The sequence below is a fragment of the Chenopodium quinoa genome, unplaced genomic scaffold (assembly GCF_001683475.1).
Source record: "Chenopodium quinoa cultivar QQ74 unplaced genomic scaffold, ASM168347v1, whole genome shotgun sequence".
NCBI lineage: Eukaryota > Viridiplantae > Streptophyta > Magnoliopsida > Caryophyllales > Amaranthaceae > Chenopodium > Chenopodium quinoa.
In genome coordinates this window covers 1,040,884-1,068,792 of record NW_018745470.1, presented here as the reverse complement: position 1 = coordinate 1,068,792, position 27,909 = coordinate 1,040,884, and the positions used below count along the sequence as shown (strand labels likewise).

The following is a 27,909-nucleotide window of genomic DNA, read 5'->3' as shown; positions in this document are numbered from 1 at the left end:
TAAAAGAGGGCGATATATGAAGCTTAAAACAGAACCAGGCGGGCGGCGGCTTCCACCAAGACCAAGAAAGGACACTTATGTAAATTGTTACACAAATTTATTGACCAGAAATTGAGAATGTAGAGAATAGAGCAACCTGCCAATCTATTGTAAGCTTTACCTACCCACTTTTCCTTTGATTGTTATTTGTTAGCTACCCTTGAATACTTATATTTATAAATCGATTAATATTCTTACATTCATACACTTTGGCACTTTGCACTACACTTATATCCTCTGTTTCTCTTTCGTTTTTCAGCTCTGCTTGGAAGTTCTTAATTATTCTACTATTATCAGTAAGTAGTTTTATCCTTTTTTTTCCTCTCTAATTTATTAGATTTGTGTATGCTTTAGTTGTTTTCATTGATGTTTATGATGTGATTAGACTATGTATGTATGCACACATGTATAACTTGTTCATCTTCAATGATATTTTTTTTTCTTCTTGTTATGTTATATGACATGTAAAACGGTTAGGATGTCAATATTGCATGACTTGAAATTATTGTTATTGAATTTAAATTATTTTTACAGAATTAAAAGTGTTTTTATCATATTAAAATTATTTTTACTAATTAACACTTATTTTTACAGATTTTCCATTATTTTTTTAACTAACTAAATTAAATATATTATAGATAAATCTTATTTTAAATAACTTTTTGAAACAAATTTTATATAATGAAAACAAAATCGAGTTATAAGATATTTATTAAAAGTTATGAGTTATTTTGTATATATTAAATATTAAAAGTATAGTGATAATAAATATAAATTTTTGTATGTCGCTGGCCACATAGTGTGACATGGGTTACTTGTAGTTACTTGTAGGTGTTATTTGTATTATGGGGTTACTTATATAGTGTTATTGGTTTTGGTCAGGGTGTTACTTGTAGGTGCTGTATTCTGTGGTTACTTGTATGGCCTTACTGATTTTGGTCAGGTGTTACTGATTTGGGATGGGGATTTGGTCTGGGGTTACTTGTATTATGAGTAACCCCTACAAGTAACCCTAAAATGAAAGAACACCTATAAGTAACACATAACCCTGTGTGTTACTTGTATTTTGGGGTAAGCTTGTATAGGGTGTTATATTATTGGTTCTGGTCAAGGTATTACTTGTGTAGTGTATTCTGGGGTTACATGTATGGTCTTATTGGTTTTGGTTAGGTGTTACTGGTTTGGTATGTGGGTTTGGTCTGGGGTTACTTGTAGGGGTTACTCACGAGTAACAAGTAACCCAAAATACAAATAACACCTACAAGTAACCCCTGCTGCACCATGTGGCCTGCCACATTTAAAAACCTTTGGATAATAAAACACTATACAACATTTTTAAAAATCTATCCAAAAATTACTTAATTAGCTTCATATGTAGGGGTGAGCAAAAATTCCGGGTACCCGGAATTGGAACTGGAACCGGTCGGTCCGGATTTGGAATTGGACCCGGCGGTTCCAATTCCGGGTAATAAATTTAGGAACCGGTTGCTACCGGCTCCAATTCCAATTTCCAATTTTTGGACCCGGAATCGGTTGGGTACCCGATTACCCAATATATATTAAACTTAATATACTTTTTTAAGAAAAGAAAAAATATGTTAGATGTATCTAGTTAGTAAAATAAATAAAAAATATTATTAATATCTAACCTAAATAAAATAGCTCATGCAATAATTCACATATAAATATAAGTACTAAACGGACCCAGTACATAAGTGAAAATGAAAATGGATCAAATTAAGTATTAAATTTGTATTAAAAATTAATAATTATTTACATAAGTGGGTACCCGGAACCGAACCCGGTACCCGGCGGTTCCAATTCCAATACCTAAAGTTTAGGACCCGATTGAAGTGGTTCCAATTCTAATTTCGAATTTTAGGACCCAGTACCAACCAATTCCGGGTCCGAGTCCTAAAAATTATTTGACCGAGTACCCGATATCCTCACCCCTAATCATTTGTATCACAATAATACATATTTGTCACATATGTGACTCGAAAGTTGGCGAAAAACTGGAAAAAAAAAGTGTTGATGTCTCGTGGCCTGGCTGCGAGATTTTTTAAAAAATTCAATGATACATGGCCATATTTATAATTAAATTTAGGATTTTTTTGTAAATAACCACCCCAAATTGTACCCTATGTTGAACTAACCACCCAATTTTTTTGAAATTAAAATTTACCACCCCTATTTTAGAAAATCAGTAGGTTTCACCACCCCTCCTATAATCCGGCATGTTTTCTGACTGATCGTCCACGTGTCACCACCTTATGGGTCTAAAAAACAAATTTAAAGAAAATCATTTGTTTAAAAAAAAATGGCAGCCACACCTCCCCTTCTCCTGCCACTAGGACAACCAACCCCACCCAAACCAACTTCTTACTGGACTACCAAAATTAGACAGCGCCGCCCACTCCCCATTCACTGCCAGCGTCCAGCATAACCTCCCCGCCAGCAGCCATTCTTCCCCTACTGCCGACAAACCAAACTCAACCCAGCCTCCACCTTGACTACCGCCTGAAACTCGCAGCAGGCTTGTTGAACCCCAGAAGAAGCACCAATCGCTGTCCCCACCCTCGCCTGAAGCCCGTAACTCATCCCTCACCTGAAATTCCCATCCCTTTGCCTGAAATCGAAATGCTAGCCCACTCTCCATAGCCAGAAATCCCCTATTTGCCCGAACTCCAACCCTCACCTGAGCCCTAACCCCGAAACTATCCTAAACCAAGGAAGGAGGCCAAAATTGTTGAGAGGTAAAGGAAAGGGGCCGAAAACAAGGACGAAAAGGAGGGGATGCCGGAAATGGAGACACAAAAAGGAGGGGTGCCGGCGGTGGCAGTGTTGCCGCCTCTTGGAGGTGTCATGGATGAGTTTTAATTTTATTTTAAATTTAGGGGTGAGCAAGACCGGGTACCCGGTCATATTTGTAATACCCGGATCCGGAACCGGTTATAACCGGGTCCCAAGAATTGGAACTGGTCCCGGAACCGGTTAATACCGGATCCAAATTTTTTGGAACTGGTCCCGGACCCGGTAGGAACCGGTTCCAAGACCGGGTACCCGGTATTATTCAACGTAGTAAAATACTGTTTTTTTCTTTATAATTGTTATATAATATATTATTATATATAATGGAATTTTGCAGGCTAGTTATATTAACATAATAATATCCCTAAATTAGTTTTGGAGGCTAGCAAAATACAAATATTTCAAAATACAAATATTACAAACTAATAAGCCAAAAAGTACCAATTCAACAACCTAAAATATCAGTACAACAAACTTCAACAATGCTGCAAAGTCCAAACATCCAAACATAACCAAAACAACTACTTAAATAAAAGTTCAGAAAAAAAAAGGGAAGAAAAGGAAGGGCAGCAACAGGCAGCAGCTGAGCACACCATCAGCAGGCAGCAGCTGAGCACACCATCAGCCAGCAACAAGACCAGCAGCAAGTCAGCAACCATCTAAGCAACGGAGAAAGACAGCATACAGCAGACAACAAAGCAAAGAGGCAGCAGCCAACAAGGAAGCACAAATTCCCTATAAACAAAAGCCAAAATGTCCTTAGAATATTTGTCATTTGATATCTTTTCATACAATATAATTAAGAATACAATTATACAAACCTTTGTCACATCAATTATTTCCAACAAATTCATTAACTTGTGTGATGCCAGTGTCACTACCATCCAATTCTAAAAAAAACAGTAAACAATATAAGTAATAAACTTAGAGAAATAAAATAGATAAATATACAAAATAATAGAAGTATTAGTGTATTACCTTCTTCATATTTTTGAACATCCTCAAGGAAGCGCTCAATATCAATGCATACATTTGACGCCCTTAACCAATCTTGAGTACAAACTAAAGCTTCCACCATATTTGGCCCCAAACTACTACGAAATTGATCAAGTATGCGACCCGATGTACTAAATGCGGATTCACTAGAAACCGTAGAAATTGGTATAGCCAAAATGTCCTTAGCCAATGTTGACAATACTTTGTATTTGTCACTTTTTTCTTTCCACCAACCCAAAATATCAAACATTTCCCCTTCAACCCTTCTCTCCCGAGCTTCTTCAAGATAATAATCCAATTCACTTTTTTCAACAATAAAATCACTTTCTTCCTCATCAAAATCATCATAAAACTTTTTCATTTGCTCACTATTTGAAGAGCTCAAGTTTTCAGAACCATTATCCACATTGGCAACATTAATATTACGATTATTCTTGGAAGAGGAAGAAGCAATAATAGCATCATAATGGTTAAATAACTTCTGAACATTGTCATACAAATTGTCACAAATAACATCGACTTTGGCAAAGTCGTTAGGATAAAGTTTTTTAAAAGAATACTTCAAAAACCTAAGCTTATATCGAGGATCTAAAACAACCGCAACTAACATCATGATATTAGTTTTACCGAGATCCCCATAATACTTATCAAACTTTTCCCTCATTTGTCTACCCATAATACGAATATCCATATTTGTAGAGTTTTCCCATTCTATCAAACAACTTAACACCTCCAAAACCTCGTGAAAATACAAGTTTGTAGTAACATATAAACTACCCGACATTTTCTTTGTAGACTCATAAAATAATTTCAAACACAAAGACAACACTTTAGCATTTACCCAATCTTCTTGTGTAGGTACTCCATCCTTGAGTTCCCTACTAAAATCAGGATCATCTTCCGCAAACCTATTAAAAGCTTTTTCAAATTTCAATGCGGTTTCAAGCATGAGAAAGGTAGAATTCCATCTAGTTGCCACATCAAGACAAACTGAACCTTTACAAGAAACTTTAACCAACATAGAAGAGTGTGCAAACAATTTAGCTCTAGAAGGTGAACTCCTCACATATCTAACAGCAGCACGAATTCGAGCAATCGAAGACTTCACACTAGATAAACCATCTTTCACAATCAAATTTAGAACATGACAAGCACATCTCATATGAAAAAATGAACCCTCCAAAACAAGTTTATCATGAAAATGTGTTTTCAAATATCCAACCGCCACATCATTTGAACTAGCATTATCAACAGTTAAAGAAAACAATCGATCCTCAATCTCCCATTTAAGAATACATGCCTCCACAACTTTTCCAATTTCCTTACCTTTATGACTATCCATTAATTGAAAATTTAAAATTCTTTTATGCAACTTCCAATTATCATCAATAAAATGAGCAGTCAAACAAAGATAATTAAAATTTTGAATGGAGGTCCAACAATCAGTTGTTAGTGACACTCTCGATTTCAAACACCCAATTAATTTCTTTAATTTTCCACTTTCACAAACAAATATATTCTTCACATCTCTTGCAACTGTAAAACGTGAAGGTATATGAAATTGAGGTACAGCAACACTACAAAAATACCTAAAACCTTCACGCTCAACAATAGAAAATGGTTGTTCATCAACAATAACCATTCTTGCCAAACCAAGTCTACAAGCAGTTTCATCAAATTTCCAATTAGAGACTATAGTAGCATCAGATTCAGGAGACTTGTAAACAGAAATGAGTTTTTGCTTTTTGTCTACATTTGGAGGGTATTTTGAACATGCACCAAGGTGTTTCTTTAATGAAGAAGTTCCATTATTAGTATTACCTGTTAGCATTTTCTCACAATATTTGCATTTGACTTGAACAATTTTTTTGGTTACTGGATCTCTAAAATCCCAAAAATGGTTCCAGTATTCAGACTTCCTCTTGTCACCAACCTTGGTTGATTTGGTTGTTGCATTCTCGTTTCCAACCTCACTTTCATCATCCATAGGGACTGACGAATTGTCGGTATTGCTCATAGTTCTGAAATAGGAACAAATTAAACTTTAATAAGACATAAACATTACACAAAGTACTATTCTCATTAATCTGCAAATTGGGCCTCATTAATCAACACACTAAGTCACTATTCTCACTAACACAGCAAGCAGTGCAAATTAACAAATATAACAGCAAACAAATTTAGTCCAATTCATACAAAGTACAAAGTCTACAAACCAATCCAAATCATACAAACTTAAGTTTTCAGTTTAAATAACAAACTAACAAAGTATCAAATCAAACCAATCAATCCATACAAACTCAAATTAAACAAGTTTTAACAGAACTACTTAAGTTAAACATAACATGATCAACATTCAGCAACATTACAGCCAGCAGAACAGCAGAACAATAGCAGCAGCCAGCAGAATAGATCAATCCAGCAGGCAGCAAAGCAGTAGCAACAGAACAGCAGAACAGTAGCAACAGAACAGCAGAACAGTAGCAGCAGCCAGCAGAACATCAAAACAGTAGGCCAGTAGCAGCAGATCAACACAGCAGTAGCAGCACAGAGCAATCACTCAAGTATTTCGACCACTTCATCAATTTTAGCATCACCAATTGCCATATTCTTCACAAATTAAAATGTAGCAAGTAAAATCGCAAGTTAAAATCGCAAATTAAAATCGCAATTCACAATTGAACATGCAGTAGCAACGATTAGTATTTAGTACTTTAGTAGGAGAAGACAGGAGAGAGCAAGTAAGTAGAGAAACGATTAAAATCGCAAATTGAATTCGCAAATTGCATATTTCATACCTTAATTAGTAGGAGAAGACAGGAGAGAGAGAAGCAGGTGGACCGTTGACGGTGGTCGCCTGGTGTCCTGGTGTACTGGACGGTGGTCGGAGACTCAGAGGAGACAGTCAGACGAGGGAGGACGAAAGAGTGGAGAAAGGCTGAGAGCGTGAGAGGTAGTGAGAGGATTAGAGGAATTAGGGTTTTTTTATTTTTTCATTATATACCTAGGGTATTTAGTTTTGGGCCAGATTGGGCTTATAATTCAGTTTGGTTCGGTTTTGTTCGGTTCCGGTTCCGGGTACCCGGATTGTCTGGATCCGGGACCGGGTACCCGGAACTGGAATTGGTTTAAACCGGGTACCCAGTGGGTACCGGGTCCGAAATTTTAGGACCCGGTCCCGGAACCGGTTACAACCGGGTCCGACATTTTGGACCCGGTCCCGGAACCGGTGGGACCAGTTCCGGGTCCGGACCCGGCGGATCCTAACCGGTTCCGGGTCCGGTACCGGGTACCCTGGGTCTTTGCTCACCCCTAATTTTAATATATTTATTATTTAAAAACCCTAAATCAAAAAATTGGGGGAAACTAGCCGGAATAGAGGTTGGGTGGTAAAACCTACTGACTTTGTAAAATAGGGGTGGTATTTTTTAATTTTTTTAAAAAAATGGGTGGTTAATTCAACACAGGGTATATCTTAGGGTGGTTATTTACAAAAAAAAATCTTATATTTACGTTGTTATTCGTATAGAAGTAAAATTCTATTGTTAATTAGATATTCATATTAATTATAATATGTGGTGTATTGCTATAATGAAAATTTTATTGTTAATAAACGATACTTTTTTAATTCTAAATAAATTTATCCAATTTAATCACAATAATATCTATTTACCGCCTACGTGGCTCGACACTTGACAAAAAGTTGGGATGTCAATTGTCGTTGTCTCGTGACCTGACTGCGAGATTGGCTTTACATATAAGTGATATGATATGATTAGACTAGGATTGTATAGAGATAGTCATCAAACCCGACCCAGATTGACATGAGGTCGACAAAAAACGAATATAAGTGGTTGTTAGTACACGAATCACGTAACACTAGTGTAAGCACTAAAAAAACAAGTGTCAGCTAGCTTCCTACTTCCTCTGTTCTTTTTTACTTGACCTGTTTCTTTTATCACGCTTGCCAATGCAAAACTTCAACGATTAATAACTTTAATTCTCCATAAGTAAAAAATTATAAAAGTTATATATACAGGGCCGTCCCAAAGTATACGGAGGCCCTGTGCGATTAATAATAAATGGGCTCCCATTCCAATTATAATTGTGTCACCCAAAAAAAATAAAAATAAAGAGTGATGCTCACAATAATCATCTAATCTTGAACCACTTGTAAATATTCTCTAGTATCTAACCATTGAGCTACCTATGGAGATTATCAATAACAATGCTAGCTTATTTATATTATATTCTTAAAAATTGATATGAGGCCCTATTAAGTTTTGGGCCCTGTGCAGTTGCTCACCCTGCACACTCCAAGGGTCGAGCTTGAATATATATATATATATATAGTACTTCTTGAGACGAATTCAAAATATCCAACATGAACATATTTTTTCTTACAAATTATTCACAAAAGACGGTCAAAGGAGGAGTGGTGAATAGTGTAAAAGTCAAAGCGGGTCAAGTAAAAAAGAACGGAGGAAGTATTATATTTTAATACTGAGAGTGAGGGATATCTCAAGTGGTTAGAGCTCTCCACCAATTCTAGGTGATTCTGGGATTGATTCTCATCACCCCACCCTTGTGGCTCTCTAAGCACCAAAAAAAAAAAAAATTCAGCTAGTTTCCTAATATAAATACAAAGGTTTTTCAATGCGGCAAGCCACATGGTGCGACAGAGGTTACTTGTAAGGTGTTACTTGTATTCTAAGATTACTTGTATGGGGTAACTTGTATGAGTTATTTGTAGGGTGTTACTTGTATTATGAGGTTACTTGTATCGTGGGGTTAGTTGTATTGTGGGGTTACTTGTATTCTAAGTAACTTCTACAAGTAACTCCAGACCAAAACCCCATACCAAAACTAGTAACACCCTACAACTACCCCTGACCAAAACTAGTAACACACATACAAGTAACCCCGGAATACAAGTAACCCTTGACAAACCCAGTAACACACATACAAGTAACCCCGGAATACAAGTAACCCCTGACAAAACCAGTAACACCCTACAAGTAACCCCTGTCGCACCATGTGACCAGCCGCATACAAAAAAGTTGTAATATAAATATAATTTTAAACTATATAGATTCTAGAATAATGCAAAGTGGCCACCTTAAAAAGTTTATCATCAATCAATTAATCATCAATAACATAATACTAAAAGGTCTAAAACAGACACCAAGAATGACACGTGTCATAACCTAGTGTTGTTTTTTTCCCTTCAACAATCTTTTTTTTAATAGAAAATTTAAACGACAAATCATATAACTAATATATAAAGCTAAACTTCAACAGAACATTTTATAGCTAATGAGTTAAAATAATATACTTCACAATCTAATGGAATTTTATTACTATATATGTAGACCTGTCAATTAGGGTCGGGTCATGAGTCATCTCGGATCGGGTCACTTCAAGTTACGAGTCAAAAAAGGTTCAACTATTGCCCAAAGTTTTGGGTTCGGGTCAACCCAACAGGCTTTGAACATTTATTTTATTTAATTTATTTTTTTTGCTAATTTTTAATTTTTTAATGTATTATATTGAACATTTCCACCAACATTATTATTAGTCATTACATGTCTATAGTAAATCGTTACAAAAATACATTAATTCCTAACTAATTTTATATAAATTATATATTTTAAAATTTGATAAATAGATTAAAAATTTATCTTAAAATTTAATAAACAACCCGGGTATATATATATATATATATATATATATATATATATATATATATATATGCACAAAGTCTTATATGTGGCTGGCCACACCGTTTGGCCAGCCACTGTAGGGGTTACTTTGCTAGTGGAATAGGGGTTACTTGATCAGTATTAAAGGGGTTACTTCGTCCTTGTTATAGAGTTACTCAATCAGTGTTATAGGGGTTACTTTGATAGTGTAATGGGGGTTACTTGGTTAGTATTAAAGGGGTTACTTTGTCCTTGTTATAGAGTAACTCGATCAGTGTTATAGGGGTTACTTTGCTAGTGTAATGGGGGTTACTTGGTCAGTATTAAAGGGTTAATTCATCATTGTTATAGAGTTACTCACTCAGTGTTATAGGGGTTACTTGATTGGTATTATAGGGGTTACTTAATAAATGTTATAGGGTTACTTTAAGTGGCCACACGGTGTGGCCGGCCGCACACAAGACGGCCCGACTGATATATATGAATCTTATTTAGTAATTTAAGGAAAATTAATATAATCGTGTTGTAAAACTACCACCAAACTACTCTTTTAGGTGCAAAATATCGCCTCAAATTTATAAAAAATAAAAGAAAAAAAAAGAAAAAAAAAGCAAAATATCGAATATTTAAAATCTTTCTATATTAATTTAGGTGCAAAATATCAAACTACTAGATGAAGCCCGTGCAATGCACGGTTTGTTTAATTTTTTTTAAATAATGTTTATTTTTTTAATTTATGAGCCTAAAATTTGTTATATATTTAGATAAAATTCCTAATATTAAAAGATAATATATAATATTTAATTAATTTAAACTTAAACATCTCATTCGCCAATTTTGCTTACATGGCATTTAAATTATTTAATTCTAAAAGAAATTAATAATCTCTTATTTAATTGGCTACTACTAAGATTTATAATCCTACATGGCGCGCTGAGAAAATTAGATCCTACGTGGCTCTCTTAAAAACTCGGGAAAAAACTTCCCTTTATATATATATATATATTAGATTATCTCATGAATATATTCTAACTTTTTTTTCCCTTTAATGTATATATCTATATATATATACTTAAATAACAACTGCTGATGTCATCATTGCCTACATGTCACTTATTTATTTATTTTTTTCCCTCCAAAATGCAAGGATGATGTCATATTTTTTTTCCTTTTTAAGGACCCTATTTAATATAGCTTTGAAAATATATTCCATTTGAATTTTTAAATTTAAATTTTTTTTTACACATATTATGTTATTTAGTTATTTACAAGTTGTTAATAATAGTTAATAATATAATTTAAAAAAAATTGAAATTTCTTAATTAAATATGATAATTATGTACTTTCGGGAATTGTATATTCATATTTAATTAGAAATTAGTTAGGAAAAATGAGGAAGTTATTCTCTTTCAGTACGTGTTAAAAGTCTATAATTCAATTCTTATTTTAAAACCGTGCATCACAAGGGGTTAATCTAGTATGGTAAATAATTGTGTATCATCACTATCATGTTGGTAAATAACATTCAACATAGATTTTTTTGGGATACATCAAATATGCATACCTTACTCTATATTTTAGATATGCCTTATATAACTTGTTTCATCTAATTGACTATATTAGGCATGTAGGGCTTGTTCACATTTACTTAATTTCAGTTTAGTTCAGCTCCCAATTTTCCTCTCTCATAAAATATTCATTTCAGCTAAGTTCAGTTCAGTTCAGTTCAGCTCCAATCAGTTCAATTCAATTCAGCTCCAATCAGTTCAATTCAGCTCAATTCAATAAATATGAACATGCTCATAATGATTAAGGTCCTGTTCACTTCACCTTAAAAAAATAATGCTCCCTCCATTTTTTTTTTCATTTTTTTTATTTGCATCATCTGGTTTTGCACAAAGTTTTAGGAGAGCAATATAATATTGCGAGTAGGTGAATAAATTTATTATTGTAAAATAAGATGGGAATCATGAAAAAGAAAGTATGTGAGAAATGATAGATATTTTTAATTATTTAAGTAGGGACCATGGAAGAAAGAGAAATGATAAAATAATTTGAGTGGGGTTTAAAGTAAGAGAGAGAAACGATAAAATATAGTATGAAGTTACCAAATATAGAAATGATGCATTTAAAAAAAAAACATCCATAAATGGAAAGTGATGCAAATAAAAAAAGGAGTGAGTATTAAGTAAAAATAAAATCAGTTCAGTAAAAATAAGTTCAGTTCAATAAAATTAATTTCAGTTCAGTAAAAATAATTTCAGTTCTGTAAAAATAAGTTCAGTTCAGTAAAAATAATTTCAGTTCAGTAAAAATAAGTTCAGTTCAGTAAAGATCACTTATCTTAAAGTAAAATTATAATAGAAAATCGTAAAAAATAATTTCAGTTCAATAAAATTAATTTAAGTTCAGTAAAAATAATTTAACTTCAGCAAATATAATTTTGTTTCAGTAAAAATAATTTGAGTCCCTTTTTCTTCCGTCCACGAGGCTCATTTTGATCAGCAAAAATAAGGTGAAGTAAACAAAGCCTAATAATAATGTTGGTGGAAATGTTCGATTTAATACATTAAAAAGATTAAGAAAAATAGCAACAAATAAATTAAATTCAATAGATGTTCAAAGCCCGTTGGGTTGACCCGAACCCAAAACTTTGGGCAAGGGTTGAACATTTCTTGACTCGTAACCTGAAGTAATTCGATCAAATCCGATATGACTCATGACCCGACCCTAATTGACAAGTCTACATAGTAATTTGTTATTATATTTTAGTTTAATCACTAAAAGTATTTTATACAATTGTATTTCCCTATCACTTTTTTTTTTCTTTTTTTTTCTCCTTTTGGTAAATTATTACAGAACTAACTTAATGTTGTCATCAAGAGATAGTGCATGGATACTAAACTTTGTTAAGTATAGGTATAAGATTAAGTGGTTTTTTTATGTGAAAAAAAACCATAACTCTCACTTTTGTGTAAATTATTATGTTACTATTAAGGTCCCGTTCACTTCACCTTATTTTTGCCGAACTGAATTATTTTATTAAATTGAAATTATTTTTTACTAAACTAAAATTATTTTTTCTGAACTTAAATTAGGTCCCGTTCACTTCACCTTATTTTTGCTGAACTGAAATTAATTTTGTTGAACTTAAATTATTTTGGGAAATTCTACATCATACCCCTAAGGTATTGACTATTCCACGTTGTACCCTTCCCTTTGAAAAGTTCCACGCTGTAACCTCAAGGTCCCAAAAGTGATTAAGCTGTACCCCTGTTGTTATCCCTCCGTTAATTGTTGCCATTAGTGGGGCCCACTTTACACCTATTTATTTATTTTTCTCTATTTTCGTACTAAAAAATGTCCCACTAAAGGTTTTAGGGGTGATTTTAATCTTAAAGGTTCCAGATTGAGCTCGGATTTTGCAAAAAAGTAACGTAAAAGCCCCGTTTTATAAATTCTAAATTTAACTATGAGAATTCAAATTCACAAAACGAGGCTTTTACGTAATTTTTTTTTTTTGCAAAATTCAAGCTCAATTTGGACCCTTTAGGACTAAAATGACCCTTAAAACCTTTAATGGGACTTTTTTAGCACAAAAATCGAGAAAAAAATTTAATAGGTGTAAAGTGGGCCCTACTAACGACAACATGTAACGGAAGGATAACGGCAGGGGTACAGTTAATCACTTTTGGAACCTTGAGGTTACAGTGTGGAACTTTTCAAAGGGCGGGGTACAACGTGGAATAGTCAATACCTCAGGAGTACTATGTAGAATTTTCCAATTATTTTTACTGAACTAAAATTAATTTTATTGAACTGAAATTAATTTTACTGAAGTGAAATTATTTTTACTGTTTTTCTAATATATTGATTCTTTAAGGGTTCGTTTGGCATTGCTGTGGTTTTCTGTTTTTTGGTTTTTTGTTTTTTAAAAGTATATGATATGAGTCTCATAATGAATAAAAAATTATATAAACTTATTAAAATTATGATAATGTTGAAAACTGACAACAGAAAAGTGGAAACACCTTTTTCTTGTTTCCTGTTTTTGGTTTAAAAAAAAAAGGAAACTGAAAACCAAAACTGATGCTAAACAAGCCCTAAGTTAACTGATTTTTATTGAATTAAAATTATTTTACTGCACTGGAATTATTTTTGTTGAATTGAATTAATTTCACTGAACTGAAATCAATTTCAGTGAAGTGAAATTATTTTTACTGATTTTCTAACATTTTTTCTTTAACTTTATTGATTTTTTACTGAGTGAACGGTGCCTAAATGTTATACTTGTAGATAATTATAAAAATTTTGTTAAATTTATGCATTGCACCGTATCTAATTTAGTACTGTAACTGCCCTCAAAAAAAAAAAAAAAAAAAAAAAAAATTAATAGTACTGTAACTCTTATGGAGTAAATAGTCAGAGGGAGTTACAAGACTTAAAGCTTGCATGTAGCCACTCTTGTCATCTCCTATCTAAAAATTAAACAAAACACAAATCAGCCTTTTTCCCTGAGCTCTCACCCTGACCCTAACAGTTACAGCCAGTGTCAACTGCCGCAACTGTCATCTTTCATATTCCACCACCGGTTTACAAGTATGATCCTCTCTTTCCTTTATTTTTCCTTTTGTTCTACTAAAATGGGGTTAATTGTTTGAATTAGTAATTAATTAATTAATATATAGCAACTTATGTTGTTGATTTTTTTCAAATGGATTTTAAAGTTCTGAACTTTATAATGAAACATAAATTAATATGGATTGTCTTCTCCTTATTATGTCAAATTTGGTGATTAATTCAAATGGGTTTGGTGAATTAGTGAGTAAATTGAATGAATTAGTATGTTGATTATTGTATTGTTGAGTTGTACCAGTTCCTCAATTTGTGGGTTGTTTAGCTCTAAGACAATGAGGAGTAATATTTTTCTTGCATTCCCCACTTTTCCAGTATTATAGATTTTGAATTTAATATGAAAAACCCTAAAAGTTTGCACATTTTCTGAAAATGCAGCAAGTCCAAATTTGTTCAACAATGTCGATTTTTTTCCATCACATTTCTGTCAAACTTCCAGGACTCAACAACAAAAAGGTCTGCAATTGTTTTTGTGAATTTGTTTGTTTGGATAATTTCTTGATTGTAAGATTATTATAATAGTCAGCTAATAATTAAGTTGCTCAGTTAGGAAAATTATATTTGTATGGTGTCTGGATTACCCTGAATCATTTTATTTCAAATACATGTTTTAATCAGTTTTGCAGACCGTCTGGGTCTAGGAGGGAATTGACAATAGTCTCCATGTCGTCAGTTGCTACTGATGCGGTGAAGGACGTACTCGCAGCGATTTATATACCTGCAGCTCCTATACTTATCCCCGAAGGACCGTGGCAGCAGGTTACTGATTTCTGAATTATATTTGTGTTTTCTTGTCTATCCTGAACAATTTTATCTAATTTGTAGCACATGGAATGGTACATGAACGCAGTTTATTATTTATATTATTTGTTCAAAAGTATCTCACTATTTTATAAGTTCTTAAGTGTCTCATTGTACAATTTGCATGTTTATAATCGTAGTTTTTGAGGAGGGCTGGGGGGAGTGGGGTTAGCGAATTAGGTCATGCTGATCCTGAATATTGAGTTGAAAGGACAGCAAGACAGATTCTGACTTCTATTTCCATAACTGAAATGAAGAAAGAAAAGCTTGAAATCTCAGTGTTTAGTTTCTTTTGTAGATTTCTGGGGGAGTTACAGCTGCAAAGGGATTCAAGGCTGCCGGTATTTATGGTGGTTTGAGGGCCCAAGGAGAGAAACCTGACCTTGCCCTAGTCAGTTGTGATGTAGATGCTATATCTGCAGGTGATTTTTCTTTCTTACAAGTCTTACATGTAATATCCATGATGTTATGTTGTTTGCAGTACTTTTTCTTTGTGAATTTCTGAGATGATGCAATTTCCTGTGATGAGTTTGTCATGTGCTTTGTACTGGAAACATAAAGATTAAGGAATCATTTTCCAGCATTGTGCGTTGCCTCTCATGGAACTTTATGAGATTAACTGGTGTTCCTGGCCGCTCTATGGACATATCGCACTGGTTTTTTTTGGTTAGATACTTAGATGTGGTCTGTGATTGACATGGCTGTTTCTATATTCTGATATGTTTTGGTTACTGAACTCAACCTTCTTCCCATCCGATATTCGAGCTCTTTCATTTTATTCTAGAGCTTCTCTACGCCTTGTATCTTAAAAAAAGGGGCTGAGACTATGTTCTGATAGGCCTGATCCCTACCTTTTTTGTTTTTTTTTTCTTTTTCAAAGAATATCATTAATTTTCAGTTCTTAGGATGCTATCATGAATATTATTCTAGTGGAGTGATTTGGGCAATTATTTTCTATGAGAGTATCTGTAGGATACAAGAAAAGTCTAAAGCTGCTTCGTACTCTTTGTCTTGGGCTGTATTCTTGAGGCTAAGACTGTCACTGATTTTCTGGTTACTATCTATTTGCTTTCAGGCGCTTTTACTACCAATGTGGTTGCTGCTGCACCAGTTGTGTATTGCAAACAAGCTTTAGAGAAATCAAAAACGGTATGCAACTTTTGTTTCAGGTGCCTTAGGCCTTTAGTTGACTTTTTTTTTTTTTCCTTTTTATTTATTTATTTATTTATTCTTTTTATTTATTTAGGATAAACTAACCAGTTGAAGAGCTATGGGCTTTACTTTCTTTAAGGCTTATAAGTTTGTCACTTGAATATTTGATGTTTCTCGTGATTAGATTTTAGTTTCAATAACTTATCTGGAAAAATAACCTTGTTTTACCATTGAACTTATCCACTATTATCTTCTTATGAAGCCTTCAATATTTACTGACATTTCTACATTTGAGTGCATCTCAATTCATTTAGTTAATGTCCTAACTTTTTCCCTTGCTAGGCACGTGCAGTACTGATCAACGCTGGTCAAGCAAATGCAGCCACGGTAAGCACTTTGTAGTCTTTGTCCTCACTGCATTCAGACTTTAAACTGATATGTTATTCTTTTGTTTTGTGATCGATGATTAAAAATCTCTAACTCATTCATCTTTATTTGCAAAAATGGGCATTGGATAAGATATGTGATGGCTAAATACTTTCTTAATTCTTATTCCAGGGGGATGCTGGATTCCAAGATGTAATAGAATGTGCAAGTTCCTTGGCTGAGGTAGGTCAGTAGATGCTTCAGTCAATTGCAGGATACTAGTCATGGTACTTATAAAAAATTTATGTGTTTCCTGCTTATATCTTTTGAGTTCTGATGATATTTTTCTACGATTGCAGATGCTACAATTAAGGCAGGAGGAAATACTTATTGAATCAACGGGTGTAATTGGTCATAGGATTAAGAAGGTAAGGAAAGAAAATAATTAGGTACAATTTTATTGGTTTGCTTGTTGAAGTTTATACTGCAAAGCAGATGTTAACAAACCTCATGATAGCCCAATATGTTTGGCTGGACCTATTCATGCAAAGTAATTAGTGTGATCTATTATGAAAGTAATAATAGCTAGTCTGGCTTTTGGTATTGCAGAAAGCTCTTCTTGAGGCACTGCCAAAGCTAGTTGGTTCTCTGTCGTCTACGATTGAAGGGTATGTGTTTTTGTTTCCTTTTCAGAACTTGTGTTGATAAGTTGACATATGGTTATGAGGCCCAATCTTGTAGAGGATTCTGATGTATCCTCGTTGCACCTATCGTCAACTAGCAATTTCATTTCCTCTGTTTTATTTAAATGTTTTTAAACTTACGTAGAGGATCTATAGGGCAGATTCTGCAGCAGTTGCAATCACGACTACTGATCTTGTGAGGAAAAGTGTTGCCATTGAATCCAAGGTATGTAATATTTTATCTGTCCTTCATCACCTGTGTGACTTTTATAATATTGGTCTCGGTTAGAGTGTTGAACAGCTAGCAAATGTAGCATTGTTTCTCACTTCTGCGTAATAGCATGATGGCCTTGGTTTGTTTGTTTGCTTACAGCAATTTGATATTTGCTGGTTTATTAACCAAATGTACAAAGTTAATCCTCTATTTGTAGTTCTGTTTTACAAGATGTTTTTTTTTCTTCCGAATGCTCCTGTGCTAATGCACAGGATATATCAAGTTTGCAAAGTAAAAATGTTGACAGTAACAGCGAAAGTTATGGGAAGTTAATGGTTTTGTTCTAATATATATATATATATATATATATATATATATATATATATATATATATATATATATTTTATAAAATAAAGGAGTGCGCAAAGCCGCAGACTGTGCACTACACAGAAATTCAGGATAAAGGGTTTGGAGGGTTGTGCAAGTTGAATAAATGACATTCTTATTTATAGATAGGATTACTGCACTAGCCGTATCATAAGCCAGACTGTTTTAGATCTACATAGCTGAAAGTTAAGTACTAAAGACACTTCTTTCAGTCTAGCGACCATGAGATTTGTTTATTTACTAAAAAAAATAAAAATAATTGTAAACTCGATGGTATTTACATCGAATTGAAGTTGGAAACTACAAGTTCTAAGAAGTCTAAATCTTTCAAGTGGTGTTTGTAAAGTGTTGGAGCAAAAATTTGAAGCTCTTGTGTTATACTTCCTCCGTTCTATTAATATTGCAACAATGGACTCTTTGCACTATTCATCACCCTTGTTTGACCATATAATATGAGTTATACGTTAAGCAAAATATAGCCAAGTGGGATCTTGTTGGATTCGTCTCATTTAATACTTTCACAATATCAACTTTTTATAATTTTTACTCTTACACAATTATAGATATTTAGCATATAAAATGTGTTTTGAGATGCGTAATTTCCTCCTTGTTGCAATATTAACAGAACGGAGGAAGTAATTAATATCCTTTGTGTGCCTTTTTCCTCTTAGGTTCCAATTCTTTTCACTTAGAACTTATAACAGTTATAAGGTTTATTTGGTCCTATTAAGGTCAATATTTTTCCAGCCTTATTCAATCTCTCAAAGAATTCAAGTAACTAATCTTCACTTGTATCTTTATTATGTTAGGCCCTGTTTACTTAACCTTAAAAAATTAATGATCGGTAAAAAAAAGTTCACATCAGTAAAATTAATTTAAGTTCAGTAAAAATAATTTGAGTTCACTAAAAATAATTTAAGTTCAACAAAATTAATTTCAGTCCAGTAAAAATAATTTTAGTTTAGCAAAAATAAGGCGAAGTGAACGGAGCCTTACTTATGAACATGCCTTTTCATGGGTATGTCACTATTGTAACCCGTCACAAGCTAAACGATGTCGTAGTTCTTAGGCATGGCCATCCCCATAGTTTCAAACATATGGCTAGGAATAAGTATGCCTAAAACTTCCTCTACCTAGAAATACGTGATTCACATATTGGATATATCCAAAAGGTGTTTAAGCACTTACTATGAATATGAAGCTAGATCTGATTGATTTACTACGTAATCAAACAAGGAATATTCCTCACTTATGAAGGACTTTTAAGGGTATATTTCTGGGGCACTTCCAACATATTAAAGAGGTTTTATGGAGATATCTTTGGGACATTCTAGGGGATATTCATAAGGATTTCTTTAGAATATCCAAGGGATTCCAATATTCCATTGTATCTTTGTGAAACCACTATCAGTGCCTTTGAGTATATCCAAATGGCTTTGTTAGGAAGTATAAGTTGTGCAGAACTTGTATGGTTGCATCGTCCTATTGCAATTGGGAGTCATATTATGTAAATTTTAGGATGTCTTGGATACTCTAGGAATATTCAGATAGGCAACTAGAATTAATACTTGGATGTCGGTTTACATGAAGCTGAGAAATACTTCAAGTGATATGCTTCTTTACCCCTTGTGTTTCCTCTATTCTCAATTATACTTCTTTGATATCACTGCAAAAGTTAGATACATTCAAGGGCCAATTTGTAGGGGATAACACGTGGCATTTTATGCTTCTTAGTTGTTCACTAGGCACATATGAAGTAAATTAGGGAAAACATGGCTCAAGGCTGCTCAACCTAACATCAGGAGCTAGTCAAGCACTTAAGCCACTTCCGGGTATGGCTTTTGTGGATCACTTAAAAATGTTAACGACACATGTGCTCGTAGTTCCATCTTGATTACTAGTGAATATGTTTTGACTCTAAAGGCATGGCCAAGAGGGGCTGATGGGCTATTATGTTTTAGGAGGAAAGAGTGATGCAAAAGAACAGGAGGAAAGAGTAGGTATGGTAATGAGGAATATCTTGTGAGTAAGATGTGGTCTTACTCTTAATGTGTATATGTCGATTGGAAGTTAAATAAAACAAATATGGAGTAAGAGATTTCTTGTTTTCAGGAGTGGGAGGAGTAGAGAGCTTTTACTGGGTTGAGAATCATTGTACTGATCAAAGGAAGTAAAGCCTGAGATTTAGAGATTTCTTCTTAGATTGTGTCTAGCAATGCAGGACCAATTATCTCGAATATTTTTCGTAGACCATAGTTTATTGCTATGTGTTATTTTAGATTTCTAAAAGTTACATTTTCTTGTACATGTTCATCAAACTAAGATGTGTCTTGTAATCTGTAATGTGCAGCAGATGATGCTATGTTAACACACTAATGTTTTTTTTATATTTATTTATTTTTTTTATTGATTTTATTTCTGGGTGGAGCATGGGAATTTTAGGATCAGTCATCAGTGACTAATGCGATTCAAAATGCTTCAAAATAGCTTCCTCCTTTCTATGATGAACTTCTCTGCCTCTTATATAATATATATACCATACTGTAGCATTAGTCCAATGCTTCTTACTAGGCTCTTATCTAGAGGGAGGTTGGGGAGTTTTCAATGTAGGAAATCAACTTACACAATTGCAAAACTTTTAGCCATTCTTTGCTAATTGTGAAGAGACTGGGGCAACTCATAGGCCTCTTACTTCATAGAGACCATTTATGTAGTCCATTGTAATTCAAAAGTTGAAAATTGCCCAATAGGGGTTTTCTCAACATTGTATGCGGAGTTGGTAACCATTTTTGCATATCAACTTACTGCCAACTAGACCTGGTTATTGGGCGGGGTCGGGTCAGGGTCGGTGCAGGTCGGTTGCGGGTCAGGGTCAAAGAGGGTCACATTTTATAGGGTCAATATAGGGTCGGGACAATGCGGGCCGCGGGTCGATAATGGACGGGCCTACAAAATATCAATTAAAATAAATATTGGACAAAGCCATTATTAAATACAAATGAATACAAATTAATCTATATAATTATTTTTACATTATGTATTTTTTTTATCAACTAAATTGGAAAAACATGTTGGCCCTATATTGATCCTATCCAATAAGGGCCCTGTCCATTAATAGCCCTGTCCATTAAAAGCCCTATAAGCTTGACCCTGACCCTATTATCATTGGAGTACCCTGTCCAATAACCACCTCTACTGCCAACCATACTTTTCTTCTGTCAGTTGGTTATGCATGAAATTTTGATAATCTCATTTACCCTAACTATTCCTCTCTTTGATTAATGTTTCTTTCCTAATTAATTCCAATAAATGGATATTTAAGGTTGGAGAGACTAGTATCCGAGTTGGAGGCATGGCTAAAGGTTCAGGGATGATCCACCCCAATATGGCAACTATGCTTGGGGTATGTATTATCTGGATGCTCTTGTATGTTTTTTCTTTCAAATTGTACTTTGCATTTAAGCTACGATATGACTTTCAGGTTATTACAACTGATGCTGTAGTTGACAGTGACGTTTGGAGGAAGATGGTGCAGGTTGCTGTTAGTCGAAGTTTTAACCAAATTACGGTTAGTTGCAACGTTGTCTTTAATATGTGGCCTGTGTTTTTGTAAAGAGATTGAGCATCTCTTCAATTCTTCATTAATGAATGAATTATCCTTTGTTCTTTTTTTCCCTTGAAGAGTTTACCAGAAAATAGTTATTAACCCTGGTCTTCTCATCTCACGTTTCACATTGCCATATCTTTTTATCTTCTATGATTGCTTGCTAATATTTGGAGCACTACAAACTAAATGTCTCCCTTTTGATGGTGAATTTGAATATGGAAACCCTGCAAAAATACAGACAAGAAATACCTATTCATACTACTACACAACAAAAACGAGTTCGCTAATCATTTGTTTACATGGACACCCTAAGAGAATAACTGAAAAATTATATATCTCATGCACCAAATTATAACAATTTTTATGAGTCAAAGTTCTTATACAAATATTTAACTGAAAGTTTTAATTTAATTCCAAATAAAAACTTGTCTTTCATTCCATTCCATTTTCAGACTTACTTTACTGACTTCATTAAATGGGTATTGAATGGAATTGCATTTGATTTACTCCAAACCAATTAAAATTCCATATATGGTTACAAATGTGATGTCTGATCCATCTAAGCTTTATCAGCCACATGAGAGTTTTGCTTTGGCTTAAAATAAATGCCTCAGTTTGCAAGGGACCAAACTTGTTCTTCAGTAAATCTAAAAGAGCTCTTTCTCCTTGGCAATCTCTCAATTTGTTCAACAATCTACTCATTGAGAAAAGGTGTTCTGCTCCTACATATGTTTTCTGAAAGACATTACTTGTGGCTGAAAGCTGAAATGCTAGTAATGGGTTTGTGATAGGACTCTTTGAGGGTATTAACAAGAAATGAAAGTTATAGAAAGATGATCTTCATAAGCTTCAGGCATTCTTCAAAAGCCTTGACTATAAATCTTTGATGGGGCAGATTTCTTGTATTAGGAAGACATGCTTTGACTGGCATGCTTCTGCATAATGCATTGTCTATACATCATTTACTCTTAAGTTCAATGTAGGGATGCATACTCATTTCTTGTTGTGCTGTAAACATGCTTAGTGAAGTATAGTGATATATGTTTCATTATACTTGTGATTTATACCACATGCTCCAGGCCTGTGAAAAGTTTACATGAATTGCAGGTAGATGGGGATACTAGTACCAATGACACTGTTATTGCTTTGGCTAGTGGGCTTTCTGGTGCGTCAAGGATATCAAACCTGAATGATCCTGAAGCATCACAACTTCAGTCATGCCTTGATGCTGTATGAGAACTTCCACTATATTATTTTTTATTATGTATACTAAAAATGAAATGTCTTCAAATCTCTGCGTATTAAGAGCTGTCTAATATAATTGATGCTCCACGCTTCCAATTTCAATACAAAACATCTTTTGTTTTGTTTCCCCTACCCACCTTTTTTTCAACAGCCAAACTTGTTATTTTCTCTTTGTAAGTTGTTTTATTAAGGATCATGTAAACATGTGAATTTTGGTTGATATCTTTGTCCTTAATATGCTTGCGGCTCTTGATCCCTTTTATTTACAACTTGCTTCATTATTCTTGAAAGCTTTTTTAGAGTTAATCATCATTGAAAAAAATTGAACTTTTGTAGCATTTTTTTTTTTAATTAATACTCAAGAAATCAAAGAAATTTTTTCTGGACAATAAAATGAGATAAACTGGCAGCATCAAGAAAAACCGCTTTTGACTCTGAATGTTTAGTTATGTTTTACTCCATAGCAGTTGTCATTTGATATGAACATATTTTCTTTATCAGGTAATGCAAGGTCTTGCAAAGTCGATTGCTTGGGATGGAGAAGGAGCAACCTGTCTAATCGAGGTCTGCTCTTTTACTGTACATTTTGAATTTTTGATAAGTGATAGAACCTTGAGAAAGTGTAGATGGAGGTGGAGCTATGGAAACCAATGGAAGATACTTTTGATTTCTCATTTTAATCTATTTTTGTGGGTTATTTTACTGTTCTTGTATAAGCTTGATATTTTGTAGTAGATATAGAATCTTGAGCAGTTTCTTAGATGAAGCAAATGGAATCCATGTCAAAGCCACGACAAAGATCCCATGCTTATATAATTGGCTCCTGGAAGTTCCTCTCACGAGCTCCCTTGAATCATCATGGTTCTAGATGAAGTAACTAGACCAATTCATGATGAAGTCCCATGGTGTATGTTGTTTGCGGATGATATCGTTTGGTGGATGAAACTAAAGATAGAGTTAATGCCAAGTTGGAGCAATGGAGGCAAAGATTGGAATCTAGAGGGTTTAAGCTAAGTCGGAGTAAGACTGAATATTTGGTATGCCGCTTTGGTACTCAGAGGGGGACAAGCAATGATGTGGTGAATTTGGATGGAAAGGACTTGACCGTGAGTAAATGCTTTGAATATCTTGGGTCAGAAAAATGGTGACATTAATCAAGGCATGGCCCACAGGATTAAGTCAGAGTGGTTGGGAAAATTCTACAAGACTACCATAAGATCGGTGTTGCTTTATGGTACATAATGTTGGGCTTATAAGAAGGGGCACATTAAAAAGATGGAGGTTACGGAAATGCGAATGTTAAGGTGGATGTGCGGGAACACTATAATAAGTAGAATCAGAAACAAGGCTATTCGCAAGAAGGTAGGTATGGCAGGCACTGCAGACAAGCTAAAGGAAAATCGTCTGCGTTGGTTTGGGCATGTAAGCCGGAGACCCGAGGGTGCACCGTTACGAAGAGTGGAAGTATGGACCATGGAGCGGTTAAATGGGGGAGAAGGGGACAGAAAATGACTTGGTTGGAAGGAGTTAAGAAGGATATGAAGTTTTTGGATTTGTATGAGGATGAGGCATTGGATCGTAAGGGATAGAGGAGGAGGATCTTTGTCGATGATTACACGGAATTATCAAATTTGGTTCATTTAGCCGACCCTATTTATGGGATTAAGGCTTTGATTGATTGATTTAGTCACACGATGAAAGCCAGCTTGTTCAGTCCACCTAGAAAATTGGAAAAGTTTTTACAAACTAGCCTTTACCTTGGCCTCGGCCTTTTGATTGATTATTCCAAAGTAAAGCCTTTCAATCTTAAACATGGGGTTTTCTACTTGATTTCATACTGTGAAAGCATTCAAGACATGGTACCCGAGTAGCAAATGTGTCAACCCTAGAAGAATTGCAGTCTTGTTACCAGCTTACTCTTGTCTCCATCATTTTTAACATGGTCATTTTGCAAGTGGTGAAAGCTATTAGAAAAAGTATGCCCCATATCTTGTACTATTTTGTTGTGGAACCAGAGATCAGACCAGTTATATTGAGTATCCAATCTCTGGGGCAAATACCTGCATGAATACTACCATCATCCTTACAGGTTCCTGGACTGATGAGTACAAAAGCCTCAAGTACACTGTATGCTCCCTTGGGAATACTCTCACCTCATGTGTCCCGAACTGTAAGATTTTATGCATCTAGTTTTTTCTGAAACCCTCTCCAAGGCTGGTTCCGTGGGGTTCCAATATCTGTACACTGCCATATCTTTTGTAAGTCTATAGTTGACGCTTTTCACCCTATAACCAAATACATTCTTTGAGTTTCTTTGTGAGATTTGCTTGTATTTGACCGTAGTTGACCATTGTCAGTAATCTCAACACTCTCTTATACCTCTGTTCGCAGTACCACCTAATTCTTAACAAAATTCACTTGTCGTCCAGTCAAATCAGAAAATAGTGTACTAACTGAACTTAACCCCTAAAAGAAAACCCAGGTTATGAATTTACCTTTTAAGGGTGAGTTGGTCTTGATCCATCGCTCGCTAGATTTCTTTCCATTTGCAGATCACTTTACACATATGGATGACAGGACAAGTATCTCTATTCTCTACTATCCTGTGAGCCATAGCTTCCATCACAACCATCCTGTGGTTGAAGGGTATGCTGATAATTATATGTGCTTTGGAGGAACAAGGGTGGAAGTTTCATTGGAGATGGGCAATGATTGGATTTTATCAAGTAGAGAGTATAAGACAGAGGATCAAGCTATAAGGTTCCTTAATAAAGTCGATCTATGGAGCCCTTGTGATTTAGTGCAATGACCGCATTTAGTAAAAGATTCACTTAGTCTTTTATCTTCTTATAATTGACTCAGTCTGTTCCAATCCTATGCTGCTTTTGGAAGTGTGTTACACCTTACTAACATTCCCTTGCTCCACCCCCCCCTCCTCCCCCTCTCCTTCAAGACTGTGTGGGTAATATGGTTAATTTGCACTGCATAATAAGATCATTAGATTCTTTATTTTGCAGCTTGTAATACACTGATAGCACAAGTTTTTAAATATTATTTTAAATATGCCTGCAGGTATATGTAAAAGGTACCAGTGATGAGGCTGAAGCTGCAAAAGTTGCACGCTCTGTAGCATCTTCTTCTCTTGTCAAGGTAATATATCTGTCACGTCTTGCATACTAAATTCATGTCTCTATTAATCAAGCTTTACCTTACCTAGTCTGTTTTACCTATGCTTCAAGGCTGCTGTGTACGGACGAGATCCGAACTGGGGACGTATTGCCTGTGCTACTGGCTATGCAACAGTCCCTTTCAACTTAAGCAAACTTCAAATATCACTCGGAGACATTCTGCTTATGGATGGTGGACAGCCCCTTCCATTTGATCGGTATGGACATAATTATTTTTCGAGCCTTATTGTGAGAGCAGCAGAATCACTTGAAAGAAATCTGTTTTAGCATCCTTCAGCCTTGAATTAAAGTAAAGAATATACTTCGTACAATATTCTGACTGTTATTTCAGTCAGTGTGGCAAGTGCTATTTCATCTGATTCAAACGTTTTTAGAAATTATGGTTTTGTATCAAAGATTTTGAATTTGAAATCCTTAGTCATTAAATAATAAGGCTAATTTGAGTTGGGTGCTTTTTATTCTTCCCTAATGTAACATCGTTATTATCAGCTGACTAATTTCAGTTTGGCTAATTCTCCAGGGCGGCTGCCAGCAGTTACCTTCAGAGAGCTGGGGAGACACATGGTACTGTTGAAATACGCATCTCAGTGGGTAAGTTGAGCATCAGAGCATCTATCTAAATTTGCACGCGACTCTTTTTATTTTCATGAAATTAAATTGGTGGTTCGAGGGAAGGAAATATCGTAGCTATTCCTGTTCCCTCTGATTAAACACTGACAGTAGATTACAAATTTGGATATATCTTTGGTGTCATAAAGTTGAGATCAAGGTTTGATATTCAATTCCATCCTTTTGGGCTTTATGGGGCATCACTTCACATGACTCAGTGTTGGAAGGGTTCTAGCCACTGTAATTCTGGAGTTCATTCAAGTTATTGATGTACGTAGTTAATTAAGCAGTACTACAGTAGTATATACTATATAGATCATGTCATTGGCTCTAGTCGCATCTGCGTTGTAATGACAAGGGATTGGAAACTGGAGTGCAGTATGTGTCTATGTGATGACCGGGTGAGATAAAACTATAAGAAAACTATGGTAGACGTAGCATATACTCTATATTGTTAGGCATCATGAGGTAGAAGGTTTTGACTTTTGAAGGGGACAACTTTTCAGAACATTGCCTTGCTCACTGAACTTTTCAGGATACTGCACTATAATCAATCATCTCCCTTCCCTTCCTTCCAAATTCCCACTTCCCAACATTGTTCATTCTTGGAATAGGAGACAAACTAAGAACACTGAACATGAGTTGAAATGGCGGTGCAAGAAAGAGGAAAGCTATTGGGGTTAACCCCTAAAGGAGGATAAATATTGCCCCATTCTTCCCTATTCACAAGCTCACATCATCATATCCTCATCTCCTCTTCCACTACGATCACCCACCTACACTTTAGAAAGTTATTGCCCCCTCTTTGATGCAATACCCTCAATCTAAACTTGCCCTTAGCTATTATATTTCTGCCGAGCTGATGAGCTAATGCTCCGAGGGTGCAGTTGAATCTTTGGTAATTCCATTATGGCAGTGAACACATGAATTTTACACGTGCTCCTCATAGCTTATGAACTTATATGTAGTTGTTATTGTCACATTTTCCTCATCAACTCATGATCAATCGTCTTGTTCTGGTGTTTTCTGCTATAGGTGATGGGCCAGGAGAGGGGAAAGCATGGGGCTGTGACCTGAGCTATGACTATGTCAAGATAAACGCAGAGTACACCACATAAGATCATTATCAACGGAAATGAACTGCAATTTCTGCCAATCTACCCCATACTAAAGGCAGTTACCCTTGGGTATCTAAAAGCGCAACCTTTCTTATCTTGCTTGTGTATGTATGTTCATTGATGTAATAGAGGGTAATATGTCAGTTTTTAGGATTGTTTATGTTCAACTCGTGATTGTTTTGTATCAATGATGCATCATTTAGCACCTATTATGTCATGTGCCTCGTCTTGGTCGAATATCACCTGAGCCTTGCATCATCTTGGCTTGATTGATTTTCATTGTCAACCCTCGGCCTTAAATTTTTTGTCAATTAAACCATTGAGTTCAGTGTGAATTCATCTTTCCTTTCAGCTGA

General features: G+C 34.8%; 1 protein-coding gene across 3 annotated transcripts; it reads left to right on the top strand.

The window, feature by feature from the left end:
• Positions 1-238: 238 nt before the first annotated feature.
• LOC110715087 (arginine biosynthesis bifunctional protein ArgJ, chloroplastic-like) lies at positions 239-27,909 on the top strand. Of its 3 annotated transcripts, none has more exons than XM_021893668.1 (18): positions 239-335; positions 14,562-14,639; positions 14,802-14,942; positions 15,283-15,406; positions 16,060-16,133; positions 16,479-16,523; positions 16,695-16,745; positions 16,862-16,930; positions 17,112-17,170; positions 17,342-17,411; positions 21,109-21,189; positions 21,268-21,354; positions 22,501-22,623; positions 23,140-23,202; positions 25,711-25,788; positions 25,878-26,023; positions 26,347-26,417; positions 27,471-27,909. In XM_021893668.1, exons 2-18 carry the CDS (start codon positions 14,583-14,585, stop codon positions 27,551-27,553), a joined length of 1,422 nt encoding a protein of 473 aa, XP_021749360.1. In that variant the 5' UTR covers positions 239-335; positions 14,562-14,582; the 3' UTR covers positions 27,554-27,909. The 3 variants fall into 3 exon arrangements, with proteins under 3 accessions (XP_021749360.1, XP_021749359.1, XP_021749361.1); XM_021893667.1 differs by lacking the exon at positions 239-335 and adding an exon at positions 14,015-14,147; XM_021893669.1 differs by lacking the exons at positions 239-335; positions 14,562-14,639 and adding an exon at positions 14,027-14,147.

Bases quoted from the DNA above. Each gene is read 5' to 3' on its own strand.
- LOC110715087 (XM_021893668.1), top strand. From the start codon at position 14,583: ATGTCGATTTTTTTCCATCACATTTCTGTCAAACTTCCAGGACTCAAC. The intron at 23,203-25,710 runs GTCTGCTCTTTT...ATATGCCTGCAG, and splicing joins GAGCAACCTGTCTAATCGAG to GTATATGTAAAAGGTACCAG. The intron at 26,418-27,470 runs GTAAGTTGAGCA...TTTCTGCTATAG, and splicing joins TGAAATACGCATCTCAGTGG to GTGATGGGCCAGGAGAGGGG.